This window comes from Leopardus geoffroyi, chromosome B2 (assembly GCF_018350155.1).
Source record: "Leopardus geoffroyi isolate Oge1 chromosome B2, O.geoffroyi_Oge1_pat1.0, whole genome shotgun sequence".
Lineage (NCBI taxonomy): Eukaryota > Metazoa > Chordata > Mammalia > Carnivora > Felidae > Leopardus > Leopardus geoffroyi.
The window spans coordinates 1,472,548-1,500,512 of NC_059332.1; the positions used below are offsets into that span (position 1 = coordinate 1,472,548).

The 27,965-nt window shown below is 51.8% G+C and overlaps 1 protein-coding gene, 2 long non-coding RNA genes and 3 other non-coding genes across 17 annotated transcripts; 3 read left to right on the top strand and 3 right to left on the bottom strand.

Annotated features, from left to right (window-relative positions):
- Window positions 1-217: 217 nt before the first annotated feature.
- LOC123607916 lies at window positions 218-21,163 on the bottom strand. Of its 5 annotated transcripts, none has more exons than XR_006716979.1 (4): window positions 20,249-21,163; window positions 7,401-8,203; window positions 4,293-7,186; window positions 218-426 (listed from the first exon to the last, which is right to left on the bottom strand). It is a non-coding gene; the product is annotated as an uncharacterized LOC123607916 (long non-coding RNA). The 5 variants fall into 5 exon arrangements; XR_006716981.1 differs by having other exon boundaries at window positions 7,052-7,186; window positions 20,232-21,163; XR_006716980.1 differs by lacking the exon at window positions 218-426 and having other exon boundaries at window positions 6,902-7,186; window positions 20,164-21,163.
- On the top strand, window positions 2,077-12,590 carry LOC123607914 (zinc finger protein 311-like). Of its 4 annotated transcripts, none has more exons than XM_045497160.1 (7): window positions 2,077-2,560; window positions 2,972-3,255; window positions 3,546-3,615; window positions 7,084-7,160; window positions 7,497-7,623; window positions 7,981-8,085; window positions 10,590-12,590. In XM_045497160.1, the coding sequence occupies exons 2-7, from the start codon at window positions 3,247-3,249 to the stop codon at window positions 11,972-11,974; spliced, it is 1,773 nt and encodes a 590-aa protein (XP_045353116.1). In that variant the 5' UTR covers window positions 2,077-2,560; window positions 2,972-3,246; the 3' UTR covers window positions 11,975-12,590. The 4 variants fall into 4 exon arrangements, with proteins under 4 accessions (XP_045353116.1, XP_045353117.1, XP_045353115.1 ...); XM_045497161.1 differs by having other exon boundaries at window positions 3,138-3,255; XM_045497159.1 differs by lacking the exon at window positions 2,077-2,560 and having other exon boundaries at window positions 2,595-3,255.
- Window positions 20,609-20,690, bottom strand: TRNAL-AAG. Its single transcript has one exon. It is a non-coding gene; the product is annotated as a tRNA-Leu (tRNA).
- LOC123607915 lies at window positions 21,161-26,998 on the top strand. Of its 5 annotated transcripts, none has more exons than XR_006716974.1 (6): window positions 21,161-21,384; window positions 22,709-22,818; window positions 23,795-23,959; window positions 24,310-24,464; window positions 24,581-24,777; window positions 25,252-26,998. It is a non-coding gene; the product is annotated as an uncharacterized LOC123607915 (long non-coding RNA). The 5 variants fall into 5 exon arrangements; XR_006716973.1 differs by having other exon boundaries at window positions 24,339-24,464; XR_006716977.1 differs by lacking the exon at window positions 25,252-26,998 and adding an exon at window positions 25,077-25,228 and having other exon boundaries at window positions 24,339-24,464.
- Window positions 24,649-24,720, bottom strand: TRNAE-CUC. The gene has a single exon. It is a non-coding gene; the product is annotated as a tRNA-Glu (tRNA).
- On the top strand, window positions 25,142-25,214 carry TRNAF-GAA. Its single transcript has one exon. It is a non-coding gene; the product is annotated as a tRNA-Phe (tRNA).
- Window positions 26,999-27,965: the final 967 nt, after the last annotated feature.

Below are 27,965 nucleotides of genomic sequence, written 5' to 3' on the forward strand. Positions count from 1 at the left end.
TCACTGAAATCTACTCCTGAATCCATTATTGCACTATATGCTAACTAATCTGGATGTAAATAATTAACTAATTAATTATGAAGAAAAAAAGGAGAAAAAAAAACCGATGCATTTGTAGTGATATTCAAAAAGAGAGAACCAAAAAAAAGTAGTTATCAATTGCTGCATAACAAAGTACCCCCAAAATTCAGAATCAAACATCAAATGTTTATTACCTCACACAGTTTCTGCAGATCAGGAATCTGAGAGCAGCTCAGCTGTTGGCTTTGAGTCTGTGACCCGGGCTGTAGTCATCTGATGGCTAGACTGGGGGCTGGAGGATGCACTTCTAAACTCATTCAAATGGCTGTTGGCGGGGGTTTCATTTCCTCACCACGTGGGCCACTCCTCGCAATGTGACAGCTGGCCTCCCTCAGAGTGAGTGATCTGAGAGAGAGGGAGAGAGAGATCAAGCTGGAAGCCACAGTCTCTTTTATAACTTAACAAAACATTAGAAGCAACATAACATCACTTCTGCCATATTCAACTGGTAAGACAAACCAGTTCTGGTACAATAGGCACGGGAGCTACACAGGAAAAGAATCCTGGAAGGGTTCACTGATAGCCATTTCAAAGGATGGCCAACACATGGTCATGGCACCTAGGGCAAACAACTATTTACTCTGAATACTAGCAGTTAAATTAAAAAGAAAGTATTTATTTTTATTCCTGTATGGTTATTTCAGCATAATCAAATCACCCTGAATTGATAGGCTGAGAGAAAATCCTTCTTTTTAAAGAAATTTCTGTTCATAAATGTGACAAGACCTCTGGACTTAGAAAAATCACAATTCTGCAACCCCTGATGAAATGGTTGATTTAGGCAAATATCGGTAGGTGAAACCACCAAACGAAAGATTGATAGGGAACTACACATGGACAGACACAACAATCAAGAGCTGCACTCAGTGAACAATCTTAGCATCACAGAGTGTGGAACAAGTCAGACATTATACACCTCCCAATATAAAGCAAAAAGAAGTACATAGCCCCACCTAAAAATAATTCTTACCCATAAAAGTAAACCAAACTTGAACCAAACTTTTAGAGCTAACAGGAAATACAAGGCTAGAGTAATAAATGAAGATGCAAATAGACAAAACCAGCAACATGTGAAACATTTAGGACAAATACCCAATTTGTTCAGGGGGCATGGAATAGAAAATGGAAGAAGGTACTATTCTAGATCTAAATTAAAAGAAAATTAAAAGAACCAAAAAAAAAAAAAAAAAAAAAAAGCATGTAGACTTTGGATCTTGATTAAAAAATAAGCATGCTTTACATATTTGGACAAGTTTAGCATGGACTCAGTATTTAGTGGAAACCAGGAACTTGTTAGGTGGGATAATGGCATTGTAGTTGTCAGAAAATGTCCATATTTTTTAAGAAATGCATTCTGAAAGAGAGGGAAACAAACCATAACAGACTCTTAGCCACAGAAAACAAAGAGTTGACGGAGGGAGGTGGGGGATGGGCTAGATGGAGATGGGCATTAAGAAGGGCACTTGTGATGAGCACTGGGTGTGTATGTAAGTAAGTGATGAATCACTGAATTCTACTCCTGAAACCAATACTAACTACACTGTATATTAACTAACTAGAATTTTAAAATTTGGGGGAGAAATGTATTCTGAAAAGCACAAAATTGAAAAAGCATCTTTGGGTTTTGCTTTAAAATATTTTCGCATGGAAAACGGCAGGGAAACAGACCAAACCAGAATCCGAATCTTATTTATTGTTAAGTCTGAGTGATGAGCCCATTCGGGTTCATTAGTCTTCTCCCAACGTTCTCCCAACTTCCAACTAGGCTTAAATTTTCACAAGGAAGTTTTTAAGTTTTGAAAAAGGGCATTCCATTATTTATCTCGTGATCTGGGTTCCTAATTAAGTGACTTTTTCACCTAGTTCTGTCTCCAAATTCCCGCGAAATCATCGCCGGCCACCGCCCAGGTCGCGGCCTCTGAACGCGCGTGGCTCGAGGACGCATGCGCGAGGGGCCCCGCGCGACTCGGAGCCGACTTCCCACCAGCGAGTGGCGCTTCCTAGAACGTCGCCGGAAGTGGTTCCGGAGGACCAGAAAGCGGAGTTAGCGCAGGTGCCCGGGTCTCTGGGCGCCTGGAGACACCTGGGCGAGGAGAGTGGTGCCTCCACCCCGCGCGGGGCGGGGACGCAGCGGCGGGCTTTCGAGCCGCCCCAGGGGCGGCCCCAGGGTTGTGGCCAGGTCGGCGAGTCTCTCCCACACACACCTGCCCCGCCCCGCCCCGCCCCGCCCCTGGTTCCTGTGGCCCCAGCTGCCCGGCGCTCGTCTTTGTCGCCCGCGCCCCTGCCTGTATTCACTCTCTGAGCCGCGGGCGCGGGTGTAGACGGGGATTCTGCGAGCACGGTGGGCAGAGCTCAGGTGTTAGCGGGGCACGTGGTGTGCGCATCCTAGCCCCGCGCGTCGCGGCGGGATGAAGAGCTGCTGAGCAGGCGAAGACGCAGCGAGTGCGGCGTCGGGATCCGGGGAGCACAGAGCCCCGGGGTGTGTCTTCTCGGGATACCTTAGGAAGCTGGGGGGGGGGGGGGGGGGGGCGGAGCGCCAGTGCAAAGGCCCTGCGGTGGGAGAGGGTGGACCTGGGAGGGGAGTCGTGGGACCGTGTAGATTACACCGCTTTGTGCGCCGCTGTGTATGAGTAAGGCGGACACTGGACACCAGGGGTTTTAGGCGGAGCGGAACTCAGCCGCCCAGGTTGTAGACAGGCCTCTCTGACTGCGGTACTGAGAAGAGACAGGCGGGAGACCCCGAGAGGCGATGCGGACCAGGCGGGAAGGGAGGAGGCTGGATTCCCGGGCACGCGACATCCCCAGCTGGCCTTCCCGTCCTGAACCCTCAGTGGCTCCCCCTCTTTGCGGTGTTCAGCTTCCTCCCTGTCCCTTGCCCTCGAATACGCAGGGAAACAAGGTACCAGATGACAGCGAGGCCAGTGCTGCTGACAGGCCCCGAGTCCAGGGCAGGTTTTGACGCATGAAGCCCAATAGCAGCTGCCCTGGGGGTCCGCGGGGGCCTCTGGCGGGCACCACCAACACGTGTGTCCCAGAAGGCCGCTGGCGTCCCCCAGGCCACGTCAAACCGTGACGTCCGGGCAAGGCCAGAACTGACGGCGGGAGCCTCGCCCAGCCAGCGAATGACCTGGCCAGCGGTGGAAGACCACAGAAAGCCAGGGAAGGATGCTGGGGGTGAGAAAAGGAGGGTCTGCAGCATGGGGGGGGGGGGGGGGGGGGGAGGGGGAGTAAGGTTTTCTGCTGTGAAGTATTGCGTTTCCTGGATGGCCTGGCGACCACCTAAGCTTTCCAGTAACAGACAGTAATGGGATGCCCTTTCTGTCTCTCCTCAGGGACGAGTCCCTGAATTCCTCGCCCCTCTTGATATTTCTGGGAGTTGACGTCCACGGACAAACCTTCATAGCTGGCCAGAGCTTTTTCCCCTCCCTCCTAACCTCCCGGAGTGTTTCCGTGCCTTGTGACAGGTGATGCTGTCAGACGGGAGTTCCGGACCACACCAGCGGGCCCCTGATGCCGAGCTCCTGCAGGAAGGAGGTGAGGCGCACAGGAGGCTGTGCCAGGGGCCCTGGCAGCTGAAACGGAGCAGGGGCATGGTGGGTAGGGTGCTTCCTGGGGCCTGGAAATCTCCTTATTGAGCATTTATTGGAAGTCTTCTATTTTTTCTATACTAGGCTTGGATCAGTATTGAGAGAAACTAAATTATTCAGTTTCTGCCCTCATCTTAAATCAAATTTGGAAAAAATAATAAAAGACTCTACAAAGCCGGAGATGCCTGGGTGGCTCAGTCAGTTAAATGTCCAACTCTTGATTTCAGCTCAGGTCATGTGTGATCTCATGGTTTGTGGGATCAAGCCCCACATCGGGCTCTGAGCTGACAGTACTATGGAGCCTGCTTGGGATTGACTCTTTCTCCCTCTCTCTCTGCCCCTCCCCTTCTGTCTCTGTCTCTCTCAAAATAAATAAACTTAAAAAAAAAGTTTTTTAAGGTACTTCAGAGCAGTTTATCAAGGAAATGGAATGCATTCAATCACTTGTTTTATGTACAACTTGACACATATGATAAATAGCATATATGTGTGCATAAAACTTAAATAATTTAGTAACTCCTACCCCACCCACCAGTTTTACCAACGTTTAAATTTTGAGTGTATGTAATTTTACTTCTGTAACCTTTTTGGAACCCTGAGATTTTAAAGGTATAGAATGAGTACCTGGAAACAACTGGCCAAGAAGGAGCAAAGGTCTTGTCGTGAAGCTTTGGGAAAATGAGAGTCTGGGTTTAGAAATGCTCTTTGATGGGACATGTGCAGAGGAAGGTGGACAAGACTGTATAGACGTGGCTGCTGGAAGTAAAACCCAGGGCCTGGCGTTTAGCAATTCTGGAGTCCTACAGGCAGACCCTGAATGGCACCGACCTTTGGACAGAGGACGAGGCACCAGGCACCTCAAAAGTAGGCTTTTAGTATTTATTATCTACAACGAAAAAAAAAGTATGTTATTGGCACTTCCAAATGAGAAATCCTGACATTTCTACTGTATAAGGAATCATAAGTGAATCAGTCTCATCCCAGATACTATCTGTGCCCAGCTTTAACAAATAATTTTGTTATGGACTGAACGTGTCCCCTCAAAATGCACATGTCCCTGAACCCCTGTGTGATGATATTGAGAGGTGGGTGGGGCCTTGGGAAGAAATGAGGTTTAGATAAAGTCATAAGGATGGCAATGAAGAGAGGAGGGGCCCAGAACTCTGTCTCTCCCATGTGAGAGGAGAGGGACGGAAGCCAGGAGGGGCCGACACCTGGGTCTGCACGTCCAGCCTCCAGAACTGAGAGAAGTGAGCCAGCCAGCCCGGGGTGTTTTGTTAGGGCAGCCTGAGCTGACCAAGGTAGTTTCAGGTCGTGAGCACACAGCCTGTGTCCCAGATTCATTTTTAACTTGAGGGCAGAAACTGACCTTTCAAAATCTAAAGCTAAAAAATAAAGCCTAAGAATCACTGTGGTGACCAGGGACTGGGGAGGGAGAGACACAGGCAGGTTGTGTGATGCATAGAGAGTTTAAGTTTTGCAGGATGAAAAAGTTGTGGAGATGACTCACATTGTGTGTTTTCAACACTGCTGAACCATACACTTAAGAATGCTTAAGATGGTAAATTTGGTCACATATTCTGTGCCACAGTTCAAAAAACTTTGGGGGCACCTGGCTGGCCCAGTTGGTGCAGCCACATGACTTGGACTCAGGGTCGTGAGTTCAAGCCTCCCATGGGGCACGGAATCTACTTTAAAAAAAAAAATAGCATGATGAACACTTTTTTAAAAGAAGAACCACTATGACTTAATGACTATCCCAATCTGTGAAGAAGATATAGTCAAAATCCAACGGGGACGTTTCTGGAGGGGACTTTGGGCCAAATAGGGCTGTGCTTTGTCAAAACTCAGCCAATGGTACACTTACGACTTGTGTATGTATGTGTATATAAATGTGTATGTAAATTTACTCAAAAACAAGAATGTAAACACATACTGAACCCCAGTTAATGATACATGGGAGAAAGTGTTTTGGGGTAAAGTTGCTCATGTCTTCGTTACTTTGAAACTCAGCAAAGACGAGTGGGCTAGTGAGACAGACAGAGGTTTATTGCAAACATTAATTGTGGAACATGAGTGGGGAGTATGTGGATGTTTACCACACAGTTCTTTCAGCTTTTCTGTATATTTGAAAACATTCACAATAAAATGTGGATTGAGGGGCAGCTGGGTGGCTCAGTCGGTTAAGTGTCTGACTCCAGCTCAGGTCATGATCTCACAGGTCATGGGTTTGAGCCCCAAGTCGGACTCTGTGCTGACAGCTCAGAGCCTGTCCCTGCCCCTCCCCCATTCACGTCCAATCTCTCTCTCTGTCTCTCAAAAATAAACATTAAAAAAAAGAAGAAAATAAATAAAATGTGGATTGAACAAAACACCGAGCTGGGAGGTTACATTTTTGATGTCATGAGGATCCTTGCAGAGCAGACCTGCCTCTGCTGTGAGCCCAATGGGTGTGGGACCATGTGCAACCAACAGTCACAGAATGCGTGGGCTTGTAGGTGAGACACGGAATAAGAGAGCAGGTACCATGAGGACTGAGACACAGCCCAGGTCTAAACCAAAGAACAATGTTCTTGGGAAATTTCTCTGGGAAGAAACCAGTTTGCTCCTAAATTGAAGTTTTGGCAAAATTGGAATGAAATTTTGGGGACCTAAGTCCACAGGGTGATCCTAGAGTCTTATCAGTTGGTGACCAATCTCCCTGGTATCTTCTGAAAGAGACTGCTCAGACTCGGATTGGGGATGTGTTGAAGAACTTTCTAGAAAGGTTAGTCACTGCAAACACAAGCTAAGGAAAGGTGGAGCTGGTCCCTGAGGAGTGAATTAGGGCTCCCTAGCCAGCTATGTGGGCCGGCCGAGGTGGAGGGCCGAAGTGCCCTACGGGCTGCCCCAGACACCTGGACACCACATGCTGCATACGCTGCGTGCACTGCAGCACGGTGAGGGGACGGTGGCTCCGTGCCAGGAGCTAATGGGAGACTCAGAGTTGGGACACGTGCTGCTTCTCTAATAAGAACAAGGGAAAATGGCCCGAGGTAGGCCAGCTAGTAAGTTACCTAAAGGAACAAGCTGTGGGCCAATCCCCATCCGTCCCCATCCCTACTCCTTCTGGAGGAAGTGACCTCAACACTCAGATCCTGGAAGGTCATCGAACCAGCCAGGAGTCAGTGATGTGGGCTTGGGGACAGGCGAGGTTATTCTAGGATGAAGAGCGACCACAGAAAACCACGTTGTAGGTGAGGGAGAGCAAGCATTTACCGTCAGCATGGCTGTGTGCCATGGCCTGCTGCCCAAACTGGAAACAGGCTGGAGAAATGAGGGGAAGGTGTGGTCTAGACTTGCACGTTAGGGAAGAGGAGGAAAGCACAGGGTCTCGTCAATACCGTGCCAAGTTGACTCATTTCTCTTCCCTCAGCCCTGCGGGCTCCTCAGCATCCTGCCTTTGCCAACGACGGAAGCCACGGAGACCGGCCAGGAGCAAATACCACACCGGTGAGTGGGGCCCAGGCGAGCCCTTCCTGGAAATACAGCACCACGTCCTGAATACGGCCTCGTTTTCACTCGCTCCCTGACCCACCCACCCCCCCCCCCCCCAGTCCAGGCATTCCACTCACAAGGAACATTTTGTTGGATGCCACACCATTCGTGGATTGTTCCCGGTCATGATTTTCGCTGTGCACAGCCTGTGCCCCCTTCCACCGCAACCCCAAATATATGTGGAACAGTAACCACCTTTCATTTCTAGAAACCTCCTGAGAATCCCTTCTTCTGCGTCTGTTTCCTGGGGACTGGGGTTTCCTCCGGGTCAGCGGGAGCATATCCTTGCAGGACGCGGTGACGTTTGAGGATGTGGCTGTGTGCTTCAGTAGCGGAGAGTGGCAGTGTCTGACCCGCGCCCAGAGGCACCTGTACACTGACGTGATGCTGGAGAACTATGGCAACATGCTGTCGGCTGGTGAGGACACCCCGTGCTTGGCTTAGTCCTTTCTCCTGTCCTTACTCTTTACTTGCTGTCTATTGACGTCTCCGGGCCTCCCAGTGAAAGTCAGGGCCCTCATTCTTGCCTCGCAGCCACAACGGGGAAAATACAACCAAGTGACTGCTTCCTGGGGTCTCCTCCTCTGCCCTTCTGAGCGTGACCTTTCTGAGGTCATCCCTACATGCTTGCTTACGCGTTGGCAGACCCCCCCAAGTACACCCTTTTCTCCCCCCTGCTCACACTCTCCTCTGCAGTGGGAGCAGAAGGGTCAAGGCCGGGTGTTGGGACAGAGGTGATCTGCTATGCACACTGACTTCCCTTCTCCATGAACAGGCCTTGCCTGCCCTAAGCCACCCCTCATCTCCCATCTGGAGCAAGGGGCCGTGCCCTGCGCTGAGGACCTGCAGGACTGGGGGTTCCTGACCTGCTCCTTCCCAGGTGAGTGACGGGGAAGCTCCAGTCACCAGCCGTGTGCCGTATGACAGCTGGTTCTAGTATGTTCTTAGTGCTGCGTCATCCATCCTCAATCTCCTGGAGGAAGTCCACTTAGAAAACCCTAATGGAGAGAAAACAAACAGCGGCAAATCGGACAATTATCCTGTCATTAATTGCTTCTGTGCACCCTAACAGGCCCCTCTGCAATGTGGTCCTCTGAAAGGCTCCAAGAATCGTCTCCCTTCTGTGGATCAGTTGCTCCAGTGCCCAGAGAGCCTCCAGCTTTCCTTCAGGACCTTCCCCATATTGGGCTTCTGACCCTCCCTTTCCCTGTCCCCCTCACACTTCAGCTCTGAGCCCTGAGGTGGATGCACACAATGCTCACCTGGGTGGTCTGGCCACAGACACAGGCAACACCTCCCTTAGGTGTCGTGGCCAGGATTTCAGCCCAGGTGCTCCCACTCCAGAGCTGCAGACTTCACCCCCGTCTGTCCGGTTCACTGTGGAGCGCCCCGAATGGAGCTAGGATTTCAGGCTAGATGCTCCCACTCCAGAGCTGCAGGCTGGTTTACTGTGGAGCACCCCCGAACTATTTTATGCGGAGCAGTGGCGTGATAAGACCTTATTCTTTGAAAAAAGATTTTGGAAGCAGAGTAGAACACAGATGGTGGGGCTGCAGTGAGCAACCCGGAATGACCTGATGACCCGGCCCTAGAAGCAGAGGGCACAGGTCAGGGCGGGGGTCATGGGAAGACTGACAGCAGGAGGAGTTAACCCCTGCTGGCTTCTGTAAACACACACCTACTATCGGACTACTCATACTACTGGTACCACTTGGGCATGTCAGCCCCCTGTGGGTCTGCCTGCCTCTGTCCCTCCGCCCCTCCCTCCCTGGCCCACTTTCCTTCCCAGTGGCTCAGTCCACGTGCCCACGCCTTCCCTCCCCTGAGCGGCTGGGGCTCTGGATATAAGTGCGAGCCCAGAGGCTAGGGAGGAGTCCAGGGAGCGCGGGCCCGGAGTCCAGGGAGGAGTCCAGGGAGCCGGGCCCAGACGCAAGGGAGGAGTCCAAGGAGCACGGTCCGGAGTCCAGAGAGCAGGCCAGGAGTCCAGGGAGCGCGGGCCCAGAGTCCAGGGAGGAATCCAGGGAGCCGGGCCCAGACACAAGGGAGGAGTCCAAGGAGCACGGTCCAGAGTCCAGAGAGCAGGCCAGGAGTCCAGGGAGGAGTCCAGGGAGCGCGGGCCCGCAGTCCAGGGAGGAGTCCAGGGAGCGCAGGCCCGGAGTCCAGGGAGGAGTCCAGGGAGCGCGGGCCCGCAGTCCAGGGAGGAGTCCAGGGAGCCGGGCCCAGACGCAAGGGAGGAGTCCAAGGAGCACGGTCCGGAGTCCAGAGAGCAGGCCAGGAGTCCAGGGAGCGCAGGCCCGCAGTCCAGGGAGAGCGGCCCGGAGTCCAGGGAGGAGTCCAGGGAGCGCGGGCCCGGAGTCCAGGGAGGAGTCCAGGGAGCCAGGCCCAGACGCAAGGGAGGAGTCCAAGGAGCACGGTCCGGAGTCCAGAGAGCAGGCCAGGAGTCCAGGGAGCGCGGGCCCAGAGTCCAGGGAGGAGTCCAGGGAGCGCGGGCTCGCAGTCCAGGGAGCGCGGGCCCGGAGTCCAGGGAGGAGTCCAGGGAGCGCTAGCCCAGAGTCCAGGGAGGAGTCCAGGGAGCGCAGGCCTGGAGTCCAGGGAGGAGTCCAGGGAGCGCGGGCCCGCAGTCCAGGGAGGAGTCCAGGGAGCGCTAGCCCAGAGTCCAGGGAGGAATCCAGGGAGCCGGGCCCAGACGCAAGGGAGGAGTCCAAGGAGCACGGTCCGGAGTCCAGAGAGCAGGCCAGAGTCCAGGGAGCGCGGGCCCAGAGTCCAGGGAGGAGTCCAGGGAGCGCGGGCCCGGAGTCCAGGGAGGAGTCCAGGGAGCGCTAGCCCAGAGTCCAGGGAGGAGTCCAGGGAGCGCAGGCCCGGAGTCCAGGGAGGAGTCCAGGGAGCGCTAGCCCAGAGTCCAGGGAGGAATCCAGGGAGCCGGGCCCAGACGCAAGGGAGGAGTCCAAGGAGCACGGTCCGGAGTCCAGAGAGCAGGCCAGGAGTCCAGGGAGGAGTCCAGGGAGCACGGGCCCGGAGTCCAGGGAGCGGGGGTCCGGCTTGGGTCAGCGCCGGCCCAGACCCCCCCCCTCCCCCGCCCTACCCCAGCAGCAGTCATACCGCAGACAGGCCCCACGGGGGTAACTTGCACAATGTCCGGGAGGGACAGGGTTGAAGGCTGCGTCGCCTGCCTGAGGTGGGCAGGCGTTTGGATTTGCCACTCGCTTCTCTGGAGAGTCTGGGGAGCGAGCAGTGTGCAAGGAGCGAGGTGTGCAAGGTTTATTCAGTGTGAACAGCGCGGTACTTGGGAACTTGCCACTACCGAACCCGCCCCAGCCTTTGGCGGTCAGATCACCCGGTCCTGACCCGGCTCCACTCGCCCCGGTGTTTGCTTCCTCTTTTCAGTGTCGGCGGACCACACGCGGCCTGAGAACGGGGACCGCCGCGGGCCGGAGGCGAAGCGTGTCCTGGAGCGCGGAGGGGTCTGGGTCCCGGGGCCTGGGTCCCCGAGGAGGTCGCCAGGAGCGGACGGGGGGGCTGGCCGGCCCGCAGCGCGCAGCGCCCGCCCAGCCCAGGGGCCCCGGCCGTGCGCCCAGTGCGGGAAGAGCTTCCGCGGCCGCTCGGACCTCGTCCTGCACCAGCGCGTGCACTCCGGGGAGAGGCCGCACGCGTGCGCCCAGTGCGGGAAGGCCTTCAGGACCGGCGGACAGCTGGCGGCGCACCTGCTCACGCACACCGGCCAGAAGCCTTTCGGCTGCGCGCAGTGCGGGAAGGCCTTCGGCAGCAGGGCGGCCGCGTGCCGGCACAGGAGGGAGCACGGCGGGGACAGGCCGCACGCGTGCGCGCAGTGCGGGAAGGCCTTCGGCAGCAGGGGCCGCCTGCGCCGGCACGCGCTGGTCCACAGCGCGGAGCGGCCGCACCGGTGCGGCGTGTGCGGGAAGGCCTTCGGCCTCAAGCACTGCCTGACCGCGCACGGCCGGACCCACACCGGGGAGAGGCCGTTCGGCTGCGCGCAGTGCGGCCGCGCCTTCCGCGGGAGCTCCGACCTGGCCAAGCACGCGCGCGTGCACTCAGCCGAGCGCCCGTATACGTGCGGCCAGTGCGGCCGGGCCTTCCGCCGCCGCTCGGACCTCCGCAAGCACGCGGGGGTGCACGCGCGCGCGGGGCCGGCCGGGTCCCGGGGGGCCACCGCCCCGGAGAAGCCCTTCCGGTGCGGCGAGTGCGGCAGGGCCTTCCGGCACGAGTGCCGGCGCCGCGCCCACGAGCGGGGACACCGCGGGGACAGGCCGTACCCGTGCGGGCTGTGCGGCAAGGCCTTCCAGGACCGGCACTGCCTCACCGTGCACCAGCGGGTCCACACCGGGGAGAAGCCATTCGCCTGCCCCCAGTGCGGGAAGGCCTTCAGCGGCAAGTCCAACCTGACCGCCCACCAGCGGGTCCACACCGGGGAGAAGCCGTTCGCCTGCGACGTGTGCGGGAAGGCCTTCCCCCAGAGCTCCGTGCTCACCCAGCACAGGCGGATCCACACGGGCGAGAGGCCCTACCCCTGCGGCCAGTGCGGCCTAGCTTTCCGCCAGCGCGCGGCCCTGCTCGGGCACCAGCGCGTCCACACCGGCGAGAGGCCCTACGAGTGCGAGCAGTGTGGGAAAGCGTTCCGCGTGAGCGCCAATCTGACCGGACACAAGAAAAGAATCCACCCGGCGCGCGGAACCCACGAGCTGGACGGCACTTTGGGGGCAGCCCTCGGCCCAGGATCGGCCTCGCACACCCTGTCGGCCGTCGGGGACTGACCACCAGCACCCGGGGTTCCGCACACTGGTGCCTCCCGGCTCTCGGGCCCCCCCCCCGACTGGGATCCCCAGAGCCCGTCCTGACCCGGCGGCTCAGGGACTCGCTTCCAGGGCGTTGCCCAGTAGCCCAAGGCTTTGCCGCGCGTCAACTCGCTTAACCACAGAACTGCCCTGTGGGATGAGGAAGCGAAGGCAGGAAAGGAGGACACTCGCTCAGGATCACTTCACCGGGCGGTTCTGCATCGACGCCCCCCCACCCCACCCCTCCACGCTCAGACTCGCCCGCACCACGTCTTAGATGCGAAGCCACAACTCAGCTCAGCGCCCACCGTGTTCTACCTGATGAAACAGTGACCATTTGTTAGCAAGGCTTTTCTGTGCTGTTGTAACTTAAGGGCTGAGTGGTACTTCCCCTGTGGGGTCAGGAGGGGGAAGGAAGGCAGATTTAGAAATCAGACGTAAGCAGGGTGCACTGCTCAAGTAACAGTTTACATGGGAAAGGGCACAAAGCCCATCTCACTTTCCTATAAATACATCAAGATGTCAACGTGTTCATTTCTTAAAGATTTGCTGTATTTATTTGTGATGGATGAAACGCTCTTTCAACTGTCTTAGACATTTGTGGCTATTTTTTCACATTTTTCAATATCTCTTTATACTTTTACCCTTCAAATGTCCCAAGTACTTTCTACAAACAGAATTAAGACCCACGGTGAATAAGGCTGTCAGAGACTGAAAATCCTAGAAGATGCTCATGTCAACATCATTCGCATAATGACCATAACTGAGAAGTAAATGTAGTTCTAAAGTTCCTCAGCTCCTGGGGCGGGCGGGGGGAGGGGACAAGATGAGCAATGGGCTCTCCAACATTTCTCAAAGGTGTTTTACACGTTAAAGTTTTTCAAGTGTATTTTTGAGAGAGACAGCGTGAGTGGGGGAGGGGCAGGGAGCGAGGGAGAGATCATCCCAAGCAGGCTCTGCACTGTCAGCACAGAGCCCAATGTGGGGCTCAAACCCATGAAACCGTGAGATCATGACCTGAGCCGAAACCAAGAGTCTGACACCTAGGTGACTGAGCCACCCAGGCGCCCCTAAGTTTTTTAAAAGACTGACTTTAGGAAAGGCTGGCTGGGGTGGCTTTTTTAATTAAAGACTTCTCAGTTTATGATATGCTAATATCTTTTCTAAACCTTGAAAGAACAATAAAAAAATTGCTTTCCAAAACTGACCACAGTCCTGTTTGAAGCATCTTAGTGGGCTCCTGTATCACAGAAAATGTTTTGGGAAATGGTTACAGGTTATCTAATACTGAAGGACAAAGTGTCCAAGAGATGCAATTTTCTAGTAACAATACGGTTTATCTTTAAAAAGGATGGATTGAAACATTGTTCCTTAGGCTCAGTTTCTACAAAAAAAATTCTTTTTATTTATGCGGCCATTTCTTACATCGTTTATTAGTGAAAGCCAAGATGAAAACATTAAAGACATAACTCAATGACATTGTCTCTATGGAGGAGAAAATTCTGGATACGTGGCTTCTGGGTGAGAAAACATGACCTAAGGACAGAATTCACGGTATGTCTGGAGCACTGGCAGTGGTTTTCCAATAATTTTTTGAGTCTGAGGACTGTTTGTTTGATGGCCAACAAATACCAGCAGACTCTCCCCCACATGTGCACACATGTTGTACTTTAATGCTCGATGGCAAAATATCATGCTTTCCTGGAAAATCTGAGGTTTTGTTTTTCAAGCAGGTACCTGCTCTTGGAAAATGCACATACATGTTCATAACATTTATTTCTGCACCCACACGCTACGGTGTAGAGTGGGATTTGGGGCTCAAAGTCCTCAGCCCAACTTGAGAACCTGACGGGGCAATCCTTCATCTCCCTTCTCCAATGAGTTTTAACAGAATCTGGCAACAGGACAAATCCCGTTTAAGTTCTGGACCGTCCTCGAGCGTGGACGTTTTGTGTTGTTGACTGGAGAGCTACATTTCAGACACCAGTTAACCACAGGGCATGGCCAGCCTGACAATCTGTTGTGAGAATTCAGAGGACTCTGTATGGATGAGCCCAAATAGAAGCCTTCCAGACTCACCCTCACCCATCCATCTTCAACATGACTATGTTTTCCTAGAATTCCGCTACGATCCTGACACCTGCTGGAAAGACTCTCAGTCCTGCAGTGAGAAGCTCCCATTACTGGCTTAAACTCCAGGAATCTCCTGGTGTTTCCTGAGCATTAAAATGAATATAGTGAAGAAACACTGAAGAAAGTTCAGATACTTTACCTTTGGGAAAAGTCTGTACATTTAAAAAAGGTCTGCCATAAGGTAGTAGGTTTGGCCTGAATGATGTGGAAGGAATTCAAAGGTGAGCAGCAAAGCTGAATAGCAAAACATGTTAGTGTTAAAACCCTAAGATTCTTGTAACTAATTCTGAGGAGTTACCAAAACTGCAGTTATTGATTTAGTTATAATTTACTTAAAAACTCACCAGGTAATAGTTTTCTAACCTAATTACATTCTAAATGCAAAATCTGAGAAAAATTTCACACTAAACATTGATATAACGAGATTGTTTTCACCTGATCTTCACAAAGGAAGTAGAGAATGCCCACTTCACTCATTTTTCAAAAGAAGTAAGATACAGTTTTCAGATTTAAAATCACCCATGTACAGAAATGTCTTTCTGTAGCTTTTTTTTTTTTTTTTTTTTTTTTTTAGAGAGAATGAGAATCTTAAGCAGGTTCCACATTGACATGGGGCTCATTCCCACAACCCTGGGATCATGACCTGAGTGAAAATCGAGTCAGATGTTCAATCAACTGAGCCTACTCCCAGGCACCCCCTCTTTCTGTAGCTTCTACGTGTGGGTGCAGTTCGATGCCCTGGGATCATTACAGAGCAATATTAACCCACTTCTCACAAGATACTCTTTCAAAATCTTCAAGACAAATCAAACACTTCTTTTTCCACCAGACAAAATGCCTGAAATTTCTTTAGTGCTTTCTCACGAAGTTTATTTTTAAATGTTCAAGAAACCTCAAAAGATTCCTGGAGTTCAAGCCAGGAAGCGGGGTTTCTCACTGTGGGACTGAGAGTCAGCAAAGGATCTTTCAAGCAGGTGGCAGGACCCTAGCAGAATTCTAGGAAGACACAGTCACGCTGAAGAGGGGTTTGGGAGGGTTAGGGTCTGGAAGTCTTAGCCTCCCCTTCTGTTCCATTGGTCGACTGCCTATCCTTACACCAATGCGAAACTGGTTAATTACCACAGCTTTATAATATCTTTTCATCTGGTAGACGAAGTCCTATTTCTTTTTCTTCAAGACCGATTTGACTGTTCTTGGCCAAGACTATACTTGTTCATGCATCGGAAGACTCGGTGTTATTAAAATGTCACTTCCCAAAATTGACCACCACATTCACTGCAACCTAAATAAAAATCCCAAGAGTGCATTTTTGTGGAAAATGGCAAACTGATTCTATAATTTATATTGCAATGTAATTCTTAGCCAAGAATTTGCCTTATGAAAGGCAAATTTTTATCCTTTTACAAGTAAATTTTGGATAATATTTGTATACCCTCAGGTCAAGAAAAGATTTCTCAAACAAGGGACCAAAAAGGTTACTTTCAAAGAAAAATTTCTGATAAATTCGACTAGATTAAAATGAATTTCTTTCATCAAATTCACCATAAAGAAAAGGAAAGTACAATTTTCTCAGGAATTGAAAAAACATTTTGAACTCACATACTTGGGCAAATAATTGTCATCCAAAATATTTTAGGGTTAGTCACATGAACTGCCATATTTAGAGGTTGAATAGTGGCAGTTTAATATGGGTTGACCTTATATAAAAACTCCTTTAAATCAGTAAGCAAAAGACAACCTCAAAACAGGCAGAAGGCACGAAGAAGCATTTCACAGGAACCAGAGTGATGACCACACACAAAGGATGTACGGTCTCCTAACCAGGGACCCTGAGCACAGTGACGGCTGTGAGACTCCGCTAGGTTGAGAAAGATAAAACGGACCTGACCGAGTTTTGGCAAGGACGCGGAGTTGTGGTACTCACTGGCCACGCTGAAAACGGATGCAGGCACACTGGGAAACAAGCAGGCTCTCCTGTAAAGCTGAACCATGCCCTCCGATTCTGTGGTTCCATTCCTAGGAACGCGCCTCGAGAGGGTCCTGCGCGTACGCACCGAGAGCCACGTGCAAGGATCTTCACAGCACATCTGCCCATAGTAGCAAAACCCCGGGAGCAACCCAGTGTTCACCAACGGTAAGTAGGAAAACAAACGTTGCCCGATTTAAGTAATGAGTATGTCACAGAGGTGAACGTGCCCACGAACACGGGTAGAGAGCGGACGTTCTTGTCGAACGGGAAAGGCAAGTCCCATAAGACAACATGCAGTTTGGTACCATTTTCACAAGGTTCAAAAACATGGAAAACAAAATAATACTCTGATTAGTGATCTATTCATAAGTGTAGATTATTTGTTTAAATAAAGGAATGATAAGGAGTCAGTGACAAAAGGAATCAGTGATAGGGTAAGAGAGAGGTTCATAGTTGGTGTGAACATCTTAGTAATGTTCTAGCCCGGGCCGGTCCGACAGAGACAATGTGCCAGATCTGTGCTCGCATTCCTAAAACTTACAATTGAGAAATAAATTCACAAAGCCAAGTTGTCCCAAACATACTTAAAAGTTTTCCAATAACAGAATGCAGAATTGTCTTTTAAATTTAACTTTTAAATAGTTAGAATTAAAAATTCAGTTCCTCAGTCACACTAGCCACATTTGAAGTGCTCCGTAGCCATAGGTGGCCAGTTGATACTGTGTTGGATGGTACAATTCTAGATTTTGAGTGACAAGTTCAAAAGTGCTCATTTTAATATTGCACTTCAAAATTTTTATACTTGGATATCTTTTCTAATGTATAAAATATAATAAAAAGAAAGCAAAAAAACCTAGAGGAGCAGTCTGGGGATCCCAGTTAGAAGTTCCAAAAGAACAATAAAAACAGACAGGAAATTATCAACATAATCACGTAAGAAAATTAGTTCCTAGAGAGAAAGCCCTGCCTAGCACACAATTCAATGAACAGCAAAACATCTACACCAAACACACCAATGAGAAATCACAAAATCCTGTGCATAAAAGAGAGACTTCCAGAGTTTTCAGGCAGGAAAAAAAAAAAAAGTTAAATACAAAGGAGAAGAAAATAAATTAGCTTGGGAATAAACAAGAATCGCACTTGAAGATGACAGACAATAGAGCAATGCCTTCAAAATCCTAATGGAACATGTTTTTAACTTCAATTTCTATACTCAAAGGATTAACCCACTAGGAGGTAAAACAGGTATCTTAAAGACAGGAAAGGTCTCAAAAACTTTACCTCACATGCTTATTTCATCATACACTCCGCCCAAACAAATCAATAAAATAAATCAATCAATCGAATAAATAAATATCCAAAAAGCAAACTTGCAAAAGGAAGCAGCCAAGGCAAACCACGGACCCCGGCAGCAGCCGATCCAGATCAGCGAGGCAGAGAAGGCTAAGAGAAAGATCTCCAGGGAAAAATAGTAACTGATGCATTGGCTACTTGGGAAAGAGTATTTAGGAGTGTCACTGTTATTTTGAAGAATTAGGGGGAAATATCCAATAGTGGCAGGAAACGAATCCAGTGAAAACATAAGGTAACTAACAAATCCAGTATGATCCAATTGCACGAGATGGCAAACATCAGATATCTCATCAATGGCGTCATCATTTCATACCTGTTTCAGTAGGAGAAAGTGCACAGTACAGAGAGGAAGGAAGACAGAAATCAGCCGTGGGATAGGTGCACAAATTCCAAAGCAGGAAGAGAAGACAAGTGTTTAAAAGGACAAGGATGGAAAGAGCAACAGGAGGATGATGAGTGTTTGGCTGACCCCTGACGGACTCCTCACATCCGGGTCCTTTTGCAGAACTGTAATCCCTGGATTTGAACTGCAGCTTGTACTTATGTGGTACAATCTAAACACTAACATGTAAAAGTGAAAGCACTAATTTCTCTTTTCTCTGCCGGTTGACAACATGCATCTATCAAGTCTGATAAAGACACAGATTAGCCTGTCGAAGCACAAGAGACGTAAGAGATGTAAGCTGGGCAAAACTCTACCTCCACTCTCTCAGGACCCTTACCTGGCCCGACATAGGGCAGGAACCAGACAAAAACACACAAACTGACCTCATGTAAGTTTTACACAACACATGAACCCTCCTAAGGAAACGAATATCAAACCAGTGGCAAAACTGAAATGCCTTTACATTAGGTTGGACAGAGAAGCAATTGTGGAAAGGAAACTAAAATAGGTGAGGCTGAAGGAAAAATTATTTTAAGGAGGTCTGTGCAGAATTCTCTCAACTTCAGCCTCCTGCCCTCCATGATAAGAATGCTACTTTTGGGTTGGGATATAAGGTGGACATCTTCCACATACGGGTTTTATCTCCTTTCCAGAAGAAAAAAGAGAGGGTCAGAACACCCTTCTTGCAGCTGTATTTGTAAGTGCCTTTAGCTCAAAATAATTCTCATGGCAAAGAATTATTCTACCACCCTACAGAGGCAAAGGACATTTTATTTCTCACCGTAACAGCAAGAGCCAGGCTCTCAGCCTCTACAGATTCCTCAAGCACCAGCTCCCACAGGGGTGACTCAGATGGGCTGAGACGGATGCCTGCACACACAGTGGGTAGCCACCCTGAGCACAGGGAGCTCAGTATGAACGTCTATCCTTTGCACAGATGGAGACACTATCTCTATCTTCCCAGGCCGTTCTTTATATGAGTATCCTTGAAAGACAGTCCAGGAGAAAGGGCAGTTACTGCTCTGGGGGATACTAAGAAATATATAGTTGGTCTTTGTCCCCATTTCCTGACATAGCTCCTAAATCCCTTGGAATTTCCTGGGTGCCAGGAGCCTCTTTTGTTCTAACATGGCCGTGTTGGTAGGTTTCAGAATGGGACTAGTCGCTAGAAAGACCAAGCCATAGTTAGAAGCCTAGAACTTTCAGCCCCAACCCCCATCCCCAAGCTTTCCGGGAGGGGAGAGGGGCTAGGGATTATAATCCATCATCCCTACATGATGAAACCTTCATAAAAACTCCTAAATGACAGAATTAGGAGCGCTTCCCAGCTGACGAAGGCCTGGAGGTGCTGGGAAGTGCCCCACCTGGCGAGGGCAGGGCAGCTCCGGATCCCCCCACCCCGTGCCCACCTTGCCCTGTGCATCTCTTCCACTTGGCTGTTTCTTACAGTTGTTTATAATAAACCAGTAAATGAAAGTCAGATGTGGGCCTGAGTTCTGAGCCATTTGAGCAAATGATCAAACCTGAGGAGGGAGTCTCGGGAACCCCTGATTTGTAGCTGGTCAGTCAGCTAGAAGGGAGGTCTGGGGCCTGCAAATGGCATCTAAAGCAGGGTACAGTCTTGTGGGCCTTATGGGTGTCTGCAGAAAATCGGAGATTGGTTGCTGGGGAGTGAAATCGGTACAGACACAATGCACGCAGAAACGGAGAGTCTGGTGAAAAACTGCCTCTTGTCCCAGCAGTAGCCACTGGGAACAGTGTGGTGTGTGTCCTTCCATCCAGCCTGAGCCCCTGCTATTCTCTAACTTCTCTGTTGTCCTAAATCCAGAACTTCAAAGTCCACATGCGAACTCTCTTTTTAGGTAGACATGTTACCACATTTTCGTAATGACTTATGTAATGCTTGTGAACCCCACTGGACTCTAAGCTTCATGGTGGAGGCGGAGGTTCTCTGAGCTCTTCTCCACATCCCCTCCCTAATACTAACCCTGTAGCTGATAGGAGGCAGAGGGAGGCCAGGGAAGGCATCCAGGAGAAAACAGCTTCCACACTAAGGACTAGAAGATGAAAAAGAGGCCTGTGTGCCTAAGATCTGCTCAGAGCAGGGAGCCCCCAAGCGGCGGCGACGTGCGGCGCAGCTGAGCAGAAGCAGAAAAGCACGCAGAGGGGTGGGGATCGCCTCTAGAAGTAGCACTCGGCGCTGGATGGCACCCGCCGCAGGGGGGCACTCGGCGATGGGGGCACCCGGCACTGGGGGTACCTGACGCTGGGGGGCACCTGCGGCTGCGGGGTACTCGCCACTAGGGAGCACCCGACGCTGGACGGTACCCGACGCTGGGACGCACCGGACGCTAGGGGGCACCTGGAGCTGGGAGGCACCCGGCGCTGGGACACACCTGTCGCCGGATCGCACCTGGCGCTGGCGGGTGTGTCCGCAGTCATGGGACCAGTACCCCCTCCGCGGGGGTCTCTTGTCGGATCTGCACAGGGTTCCAGACACGAGACAGCCGGCTGCCGGGGCCTCAGGAAGATCCGGGGCCATTCTGGACACATCTTATTCCTTCACAGGCGTCGGATGATGTGCCTCGAGATACAAAGGGATGCCGGAGTCTGTCGTACGGTCCTTCGTTCGTACTGAGGACCGCGAGAACAAAAGCACCTCCTGGCCGGGCTGCGGCTGTATCCGGAGTAAACACGAGTCAAAGGAGGAGAAAAAGGGGCCTGACTCAGGACGGGGCAACGGTCCACACTGTGCGTGAAGAAAAAGAAGCCCTGGCAGCGGTGGGATTCGAACCCACGCCCCCGAAGAGACTGGAGCCTTAATCCAGCGCCTTAGACCGCTCGGCCACGCTACCACTTCCGGCGCAGATGCTCCCTCCCGGCCCCCTAGAAGCGTGAACAGCAGCCGCCGGAGACTTCCGCCTCGCTAGGCCTCCGCCCTCTGACCGGCAGCCCGCCTCCCTCACTGCGGGCAGGGACCAGGCAGTCCCTGAGGAGCCGGGCGGCGGTGGCGTAGCAGTCTCTGTGTCGTCACAGAGCAGATCGGCTGCTAAACTGCGCCGCGTCTGCTCTGCGCAGGCGCGGGGCTGGCATGACCCGCACCTTTAACGAAGGCAGTTTAGTCCTTACGTGAGAATACGCTGAGGGCATTTTATGTCAGAAATAAGGTCGCAGTAAAGTTAGCAGCTGCAGTTTCTGTTTGATCTGCCTTTTAGCTTCAAAACTTTCACGGAGTGTGTTTGCGGACATTCCAAGGAAGCCTAGCCTTTGGTACCATTTCCCACACTCGTTCCTGGAACTCACCGCACGTTCCCGCGACTCCCGTCACTGCCGGAAGCCGCAGACGCGCGTGCTCTCGCGGGGATGCTTGTGCTCTCGCGCTAACGCGCGTCGTCTCGCGGGACATGCGCTGCAGGGGATGCGCGTACTCCCGCGGTCCTGGAGGCAGAGCTGTGGTGTCCTGGCGCGCAGGCTCTGGCGGAGCGGGTGGCGCCAGTCCCCTGGTGGGTGCCGGACCCTGGTTGTGGCCACATCCCCCCATCCTCCGAGGTCAGCATCCACGGCTCTCCGCTGTTCACACGGCCTCCGCCTCCTACAGAGGTCACCAGCTGCGCCTTACAGGGTCAAGCTGGAGCACCTCCCAAATAAGCGTGGCGGGCACACTTCACCTCCCCCACAGGAGCCCCGGGGCACCCCTGGAAACACTAGTTATTTTACCGGGGTTTGGCTGGACCGTCATCCTTGAGAGAGACCTGCGTAGACTCGGGTACGACCAGGCAGGTGTAAGGCGCTGAGGTTGGCTTGTGCAGCAATAACGCCCCTTGGAAATGTTGGCCTGATAACCTGCTGACAGAGTCCCAGCAGCCTTCCCAGGTGCGCCAGCGCCCACACCTACTGTCCTTGACAACGTGTATCCACCTGGACAGGAGTAGAATATTCCAGATGGCGGAATATTCACACTACGGATGACAGGACCCTCTCCGGCCAGACCCAGGAGCCCCATACTCCCAGCCAGGCACGGGGTGTCTTGTTTTAAGTTGTGGTTAAAAACACATCACGCACAACTGAGCATTTTAACCGTTTATAAGGGTAGAGCTCAGTGGCGTTAGGTACGTTCACATCCCGCTCCTTGCGTTCTCTGTCTCCTTTCCATTTTGTAAACAACCGGGGGATCACAACTTGCCCAGAGAGCCCCACCCGGTGCGGGGGTGCCATCCCATCGATGGGGCTGGGTCATGTTTGTCCCTCTTCCTTTCTCCTTTGAATGGAGAGAAGGCGGCGCATGAAACAGCCAGTGACTGTGGAAGGAGGCTGAGGATTTCCCTTGGGAAGCAGGTGGGAGAGGGAGGGCAGGTGGGTGATTGATCAACGAAGTGTTAGTGTGGCTTCAACAAACAAATGTATGTCACAAAGTGACTCACTAGTATGTCCTCATCCTTAGTTGCAATACTGTAGTAATTACCTGCAAAACTTCTTCAGGAAAATGACTAAGAAAAAAGATTATCAAGAGAGCAGAAGCAACATAGTCACCCTCCGAGCTAAAGCCTCACTTTCCCTGGTCCCACGATATATCCCAAGCTGCGAGCCCCCTTCCTCACCTGTGGTGTCTGCTGCCCTCACCTGGGCTCCCTGCCCAGTGCTCCCTGAATCCCTCGCCACGACAGCAGTGTCCTCTCCACCATCAGGACTGTGTACTCCCATGCGTTTTGGATCTCCTGACGCGATGGCCAGAGCTTGGTACAGACCCACCACTTTGTGACCATATTTAATGCTTAGAGACACAGAGCAAGAATACCATCCTGCTACATGTTCGTTGATTCAGTGCTTCACCAACTTCACCTTGATCCATCCAAAAACTGATTTCTCTCTCTAGTGTTTGCATTCCTGCATGATGAACTCAGAGGGGAAAACAGAAGGATGAAGTAAGCTGAGAGAGACTATATCAACAAGTGGACAACGACAGGCTACCCAGTCATTCAGCAAGTATTGACTGCTAGCTACAGAGGATAGTTTGCAGGGAGGGGGACAAAACATAAGAGACTCTTAAATACAGAGAACAAACTGAGGGTTGCTGGAGGGGTTGTGGGTGAGGGGTGGGCTAAATGAGTAAAGGGCATTAAGGAGGTCACTTGTTGGGAGGAGCATTGGGTGTTGTATGTAGGGGATGAATCACTGCATTCTACTCCTGAAATCATCATTGCACTATATGCTAACTAACTTGGATGTAAAACTTTAAAAAACATATATATATCTCATTAGAAATAAAAAAGTATAGTTTGTCAGCTTCCAGTATATACGAGGCTATTCTGTGTCGTTCTGCCTAATGTTTCACAGGAAATCAGCCCTCTAGGCCTGAAGGTAATTGCTTCCTGAGCAATCTTTTCACGTTCTCATATTTTGTCTTCTCTATATGTAGCAACAATCTTTGCTTCATTTCTTGTTATATTTATTTTTAGGGAGCAGTCTGGGTGGGAGCCCTGAATGTGCTTAATGTCTTTTTTTTTTTTTTTTTTTAACTTTTCCACATAAAGCTAATTAGATTAGGGACAAGGGACTCTTCTTTGAAAGCTATATGGTTTTTCTCCTGTTATAAGCTGTTACTTTTTCTCCATGGAGAAAAAAATTTCCCTAATCTGTATCTTAGCACAGTAGGTTCCGTTTGCTCTCCAGACTGCTACCTGTGGGTTTTGGGTTTGTATATATAATCAGTGCCAAGCATAGTGCCCAGGTCTATGGTAGACAAACTTATTGGACAACTTAATCTTACATATGTGTCAAACTTTATTAACTGAGGGAGGTATTGGCAGGATGACAAAGGACTGCCCCAGCTCACAGAGGTTTGGGGATTTCATGACTTTATATAGAGGGGAAGGAGCGGGAATGTGAAACTAATCAGAAAAAGAGAACTGCTTCATTTAACATGATCATTAAAACATCGTGTCCCCACCTGTTGGTACAGTGAGATCGGGGCACCACGACCTCGTGTGGCAGCAGAGAGGCCACTGTGCGTGGAGCTCGAGAAATGAGGAAACAAGCACTACAACGTGGCTGCGATCTAGACGAGCCGAGTAAGAAGACTGGTGCCGCAGCGGGACAGACGGGACTTCACCGTCGGCTTCCCCAGGTGTGCGTTCAGGGACGCGGCGACCCCTCGTGCGTCCGTCCCGGCAGTTCCTCAGGCAGCTGTTGCCACCGACGTCCAGGGGGACAGGGCGTCCCGGGGGGCAGGGCCGCGGCGGGGGACAGAGCGTACGGGGGAGGGGAGGCGTCCAGGGGGCCACAGGGCGTCCAGAGGGACAGGGCATCCAGGGGTCAGAGCCACGGCGGGGCTGGGTGTCCGGGGCTGGGGGCTGGGGCAGGGAGGGGCAGGACGGCTGCCAGGAAGGCTTGTCCGGGGCGACCCTGCTTGCATCAGCCGCCGCAGTCCTGGGCGCTCGAGGGGGTGGCGGGACACCCCCGCCTGGTGACTTCCAGACCCCTCCCGGCCTCCTGCCGTGGTCCAGGTGCTCAGCTCGTTCAAAGAGCCCCGCAGGTGACCGCTTCCCTCCGAGCTTCCTGGCTCCGGAGCCCTCCCGTGGGGTCGGGGCCGCGGGGCTCTGGGAACCGCGCGGCGCTGGCAGTGCAGCCGGGTGAGCGTTCTGTCATCGTTTTGTTTACACCACGGACTTACGTTGTCATTTTGCACGTGCAACACCAACACTTGTGGAGGGTTGCAAAGATGCCTCACGTGAAAATGAAAAGTTAGTTCTTGTAGAATTGAATGCCAAGTGTACTTGCTCCTGCCGGGCCGGTGCAGGCAGAAAAAAGATCATCTTCCCTGACCGGGAATCGAACCCGGGCCGCGGCGGTGAGAGCGCCGAATCCTAACCACTAGACCACCAGGGATGGTGCTAAGAGACGCTCGGAACAACCCTACAGGCTGGATGCACCTGCCTCCGGCCTGTGAGCCGCTGGGCGACCTCGACCTCGGGGTCTATACCTGCGCGGGGGCGCGCGGGGGGGGGGGGGGGATGATTATGTGAACCCCACCCGCAGGGGGGACGGGGCGCGTGTGGACCCCACCCGCAGAGGGGACGAGGGGCATGTGGACCCCGCCCGGGGTTCATGGCAGAGCTAAACCAGTCCTTAGGGCGGTCTTCATGGTAGCTACCTGGACTGCCTTCCGTGCCCCTCCTCAGAGATCGCGGAGGGATCCCACACGAAACCGTTCCTTTACCTTTGGTTTCCTCAACACGCTTCAGCATGCTGATACGTAAAGACTCCAGTGATAAAGTCGTCTATCTTACAAGAGGACCGAGTGGGCGGAGCCGAAATAGCTCAGTTGGGAGAGCGTTAGACTGAAGATCTAAAGGTCCCTGGTTCGATCCCGGGTTTCGGCAAAGAGATCTGCCTTTTTTTGGAGCCTGTAATAGTTAGAATATTGATTTTTGACCTCAGCAAGTGTGGCAATATCCGTTGAACCGAAAAAAAAAAGAAAAAGGGCGACTTTTTCTGAAAACGTGCAGACCAGGAGGATGGTGCGATAAGGACGCCCTAGGAGAGGCCGGAAGAGAACGTGTAACGGGAGGAGCCAAATGTGCTCAAGGAAAACCACTTCCCTCCCCTCTTCCCTGCGGCATCTGCTTCTCTGGCTGCAGCTCGGCTCCGCACAAACCCGCCCTCTCTTCCCGCCCGCGGACTCAATCTCAGCAACCGGAGCCCGAGGCAGGAGGCCCGAGGCGCTCCTTTCCGCGTCAAGACCCCCTCCCCCACCCCCAGCCCCATTCTCTGCCAAAGGCAGGGACTGCAGGTGTACAGGGGAAAGGGAAGTTTAATAGGAGGAATAGCAATTCCATTTTATTCTCCATTTCACGTCCCTTCCACAAATATTTATTGAGTGAGTGCGCTCCACGCAGCTCTGCAGAGCAAGAGAGGCAGGGAAGGAGAGCACAGGAAAGGTTCCCGGGACAGGGAACTGGCTGAGAATGCACCCCGCCGGGGCGGGGCGGGGAGCGCGGCAGAGGGAGCCCAGACGCTGCCTTAGCCTCCCTAGCCCTCATGCTGACCTGCCCGCTCTGAGCTGGGCCCAGTCTTTGCCTTGCTTCTCAGAGAACAAGATTTCCCTCATTTCCAAGGCAGATTAACACTCGTCTGAGCTTATGACCGCTCGGCCCATGCCATGCTGCCCTGGGTCTTGACCTCTCCCTTACCTGCCTCTTTTCACGGTAGGAATGCCTGAATCTCCATCTTCACACGCCAAACACACACTTGCCCTCCTGCCTTGCCCTCCGGATTCTTCCCGGACTCCCCTTCACCCACCACCACACTCGTTGGAAGAACAGCATTTGTCTCCGCTGCTTTGGTGCATCAGTCCCGCAGTAGCTGAGGTCTGCCCTCAGAGAACATTACCCTGCACTTGCCAGCCTTCAAATGCCTTGGTTCTTTTTTGGCCCTAAATTAATGGTGTGCAGGCTGCACACTGCTGGTGTCCCTCCCTGCCTCCAGCGCCTTCCCTTGGTCCTGGGACTTCCACTCCTGCCATCCTTCTCCCGGCTCTGTCTGCTCCGCTTCTGACTCTCCTCTTCCCCTCCAGTAAGGACCCCTAGAAATGGTTACTTTCCAGGTCCTGACCTCCATCATCTTTGAATTAAATTTTTAATTGTTAGACAACTGTACATTCACATGCAGTTATAAATAAGGCACAGAGATCCCAACCAGGCACCGTTTACCTGGTTGGCCCCAGTGGTGACATCTTGCAAAACTTGAGTGCAATGTCACTAGCAGGTTGCTGATATGATAAAGTCAAGATACAGAACATTTCCATCAGCACTGGGATGTCGACCTTTTACAGCCACATCCACTTTCCTCCTGCCTCCCACCCCCACATATGTGGCAATCACTAATCTTCTTTCCATATCTATAACTGTAATTTCAAGAATGGGACATAAATGGAATCACAGACCATGGAACCTCTTGAGATTGTCTTTTTGCACTCACTATGATAATTCTCCGGAGATTCATCCAGGTTGTTGAATGCATCAATGGTTTATTCCTTTTTCTTACTGAGTAGTATTCTCTGGTGTGAATTTACCACACTTTGTGTGGACTTCCTCCCACTGAAAGACATCTGGGTCATTTCCAGTTTGTTGCTATTATGAATAAAGCTATTATACACCTTTGTGTACAGGTTTTTGTGTAAATATCGGCCTGCATTCCTCTGGAGTAAATACTCAGGACTGCAACTTGGTACTTGCATGTTTGGTTTCTAAAGAAACTGCCAAACTGCTTTTCAGAGTGGCTGTGCCATCACCGGCCCACCAGACGTGTACACAGCCTCATCAGTCTTTGGTGTGGTCAGTTTTACTCTAGCCATTCTGACAGGTACAGAATGATGCCTCGCTGTGGTGGTAATTTGTCTTTCCCTCGCAGCTAATGATGTGGAAACTTTTTTCATCTGCTTATTTGCATTTATGTATCTTCTTTGGTGAAATATCTCTTTAGGTCTTTTGTCCAATCCAGTAAGAACATTTGTGCGCGGGTTTGTGTGTGAGAAGCCCCTGAAAACAACTTGAAGTTCGGGCTTGTTACCAACTGCCTTATTATATACTTGTCACAGCGTGTGAAAGGGCGGGCCTACGCCTGCCAACTCCATCTTGTTCTGTGTCCTTCACCTTGACCACGCCTCCTCCCCTTGAGTAACCGCCCCCCCTCACCTGCCTAACAGGACTGGGACCCTTCCCCAGCTAATCGGCTGAGGCCACAGCCATTACCTCACCAACTGCCCCTAGGCCCCAATAAAACCTTTGTCCTTTTGAAACTCGCCCTCTCTCCCCGGTATCTCACCGCTGTGTCGGTGTAGGTAGGGGATTGAGCTCGAGCTAGCTCCAACAAAGGCTCTTTTGCTTTTGCATGGGACTCGGCTCCCTGGCGATCTTTGGGGATCACGAATTCTGGGCATAACACGTGCAATTCTTATGCAGCTGTATTTACAAAATGTGATACAGCCTTACTGCTTTGGGAAAGGCCCAGGGCACGATGAAGAAATCCCCACGATAATAGGCTGGTCAGAAGAGTTTCCTCCAGTCCCAACTGACTGCACCACCCTCCCCTGCATCAAAACCTAAACATCAAGCATAGGATAGTGTTTAAAA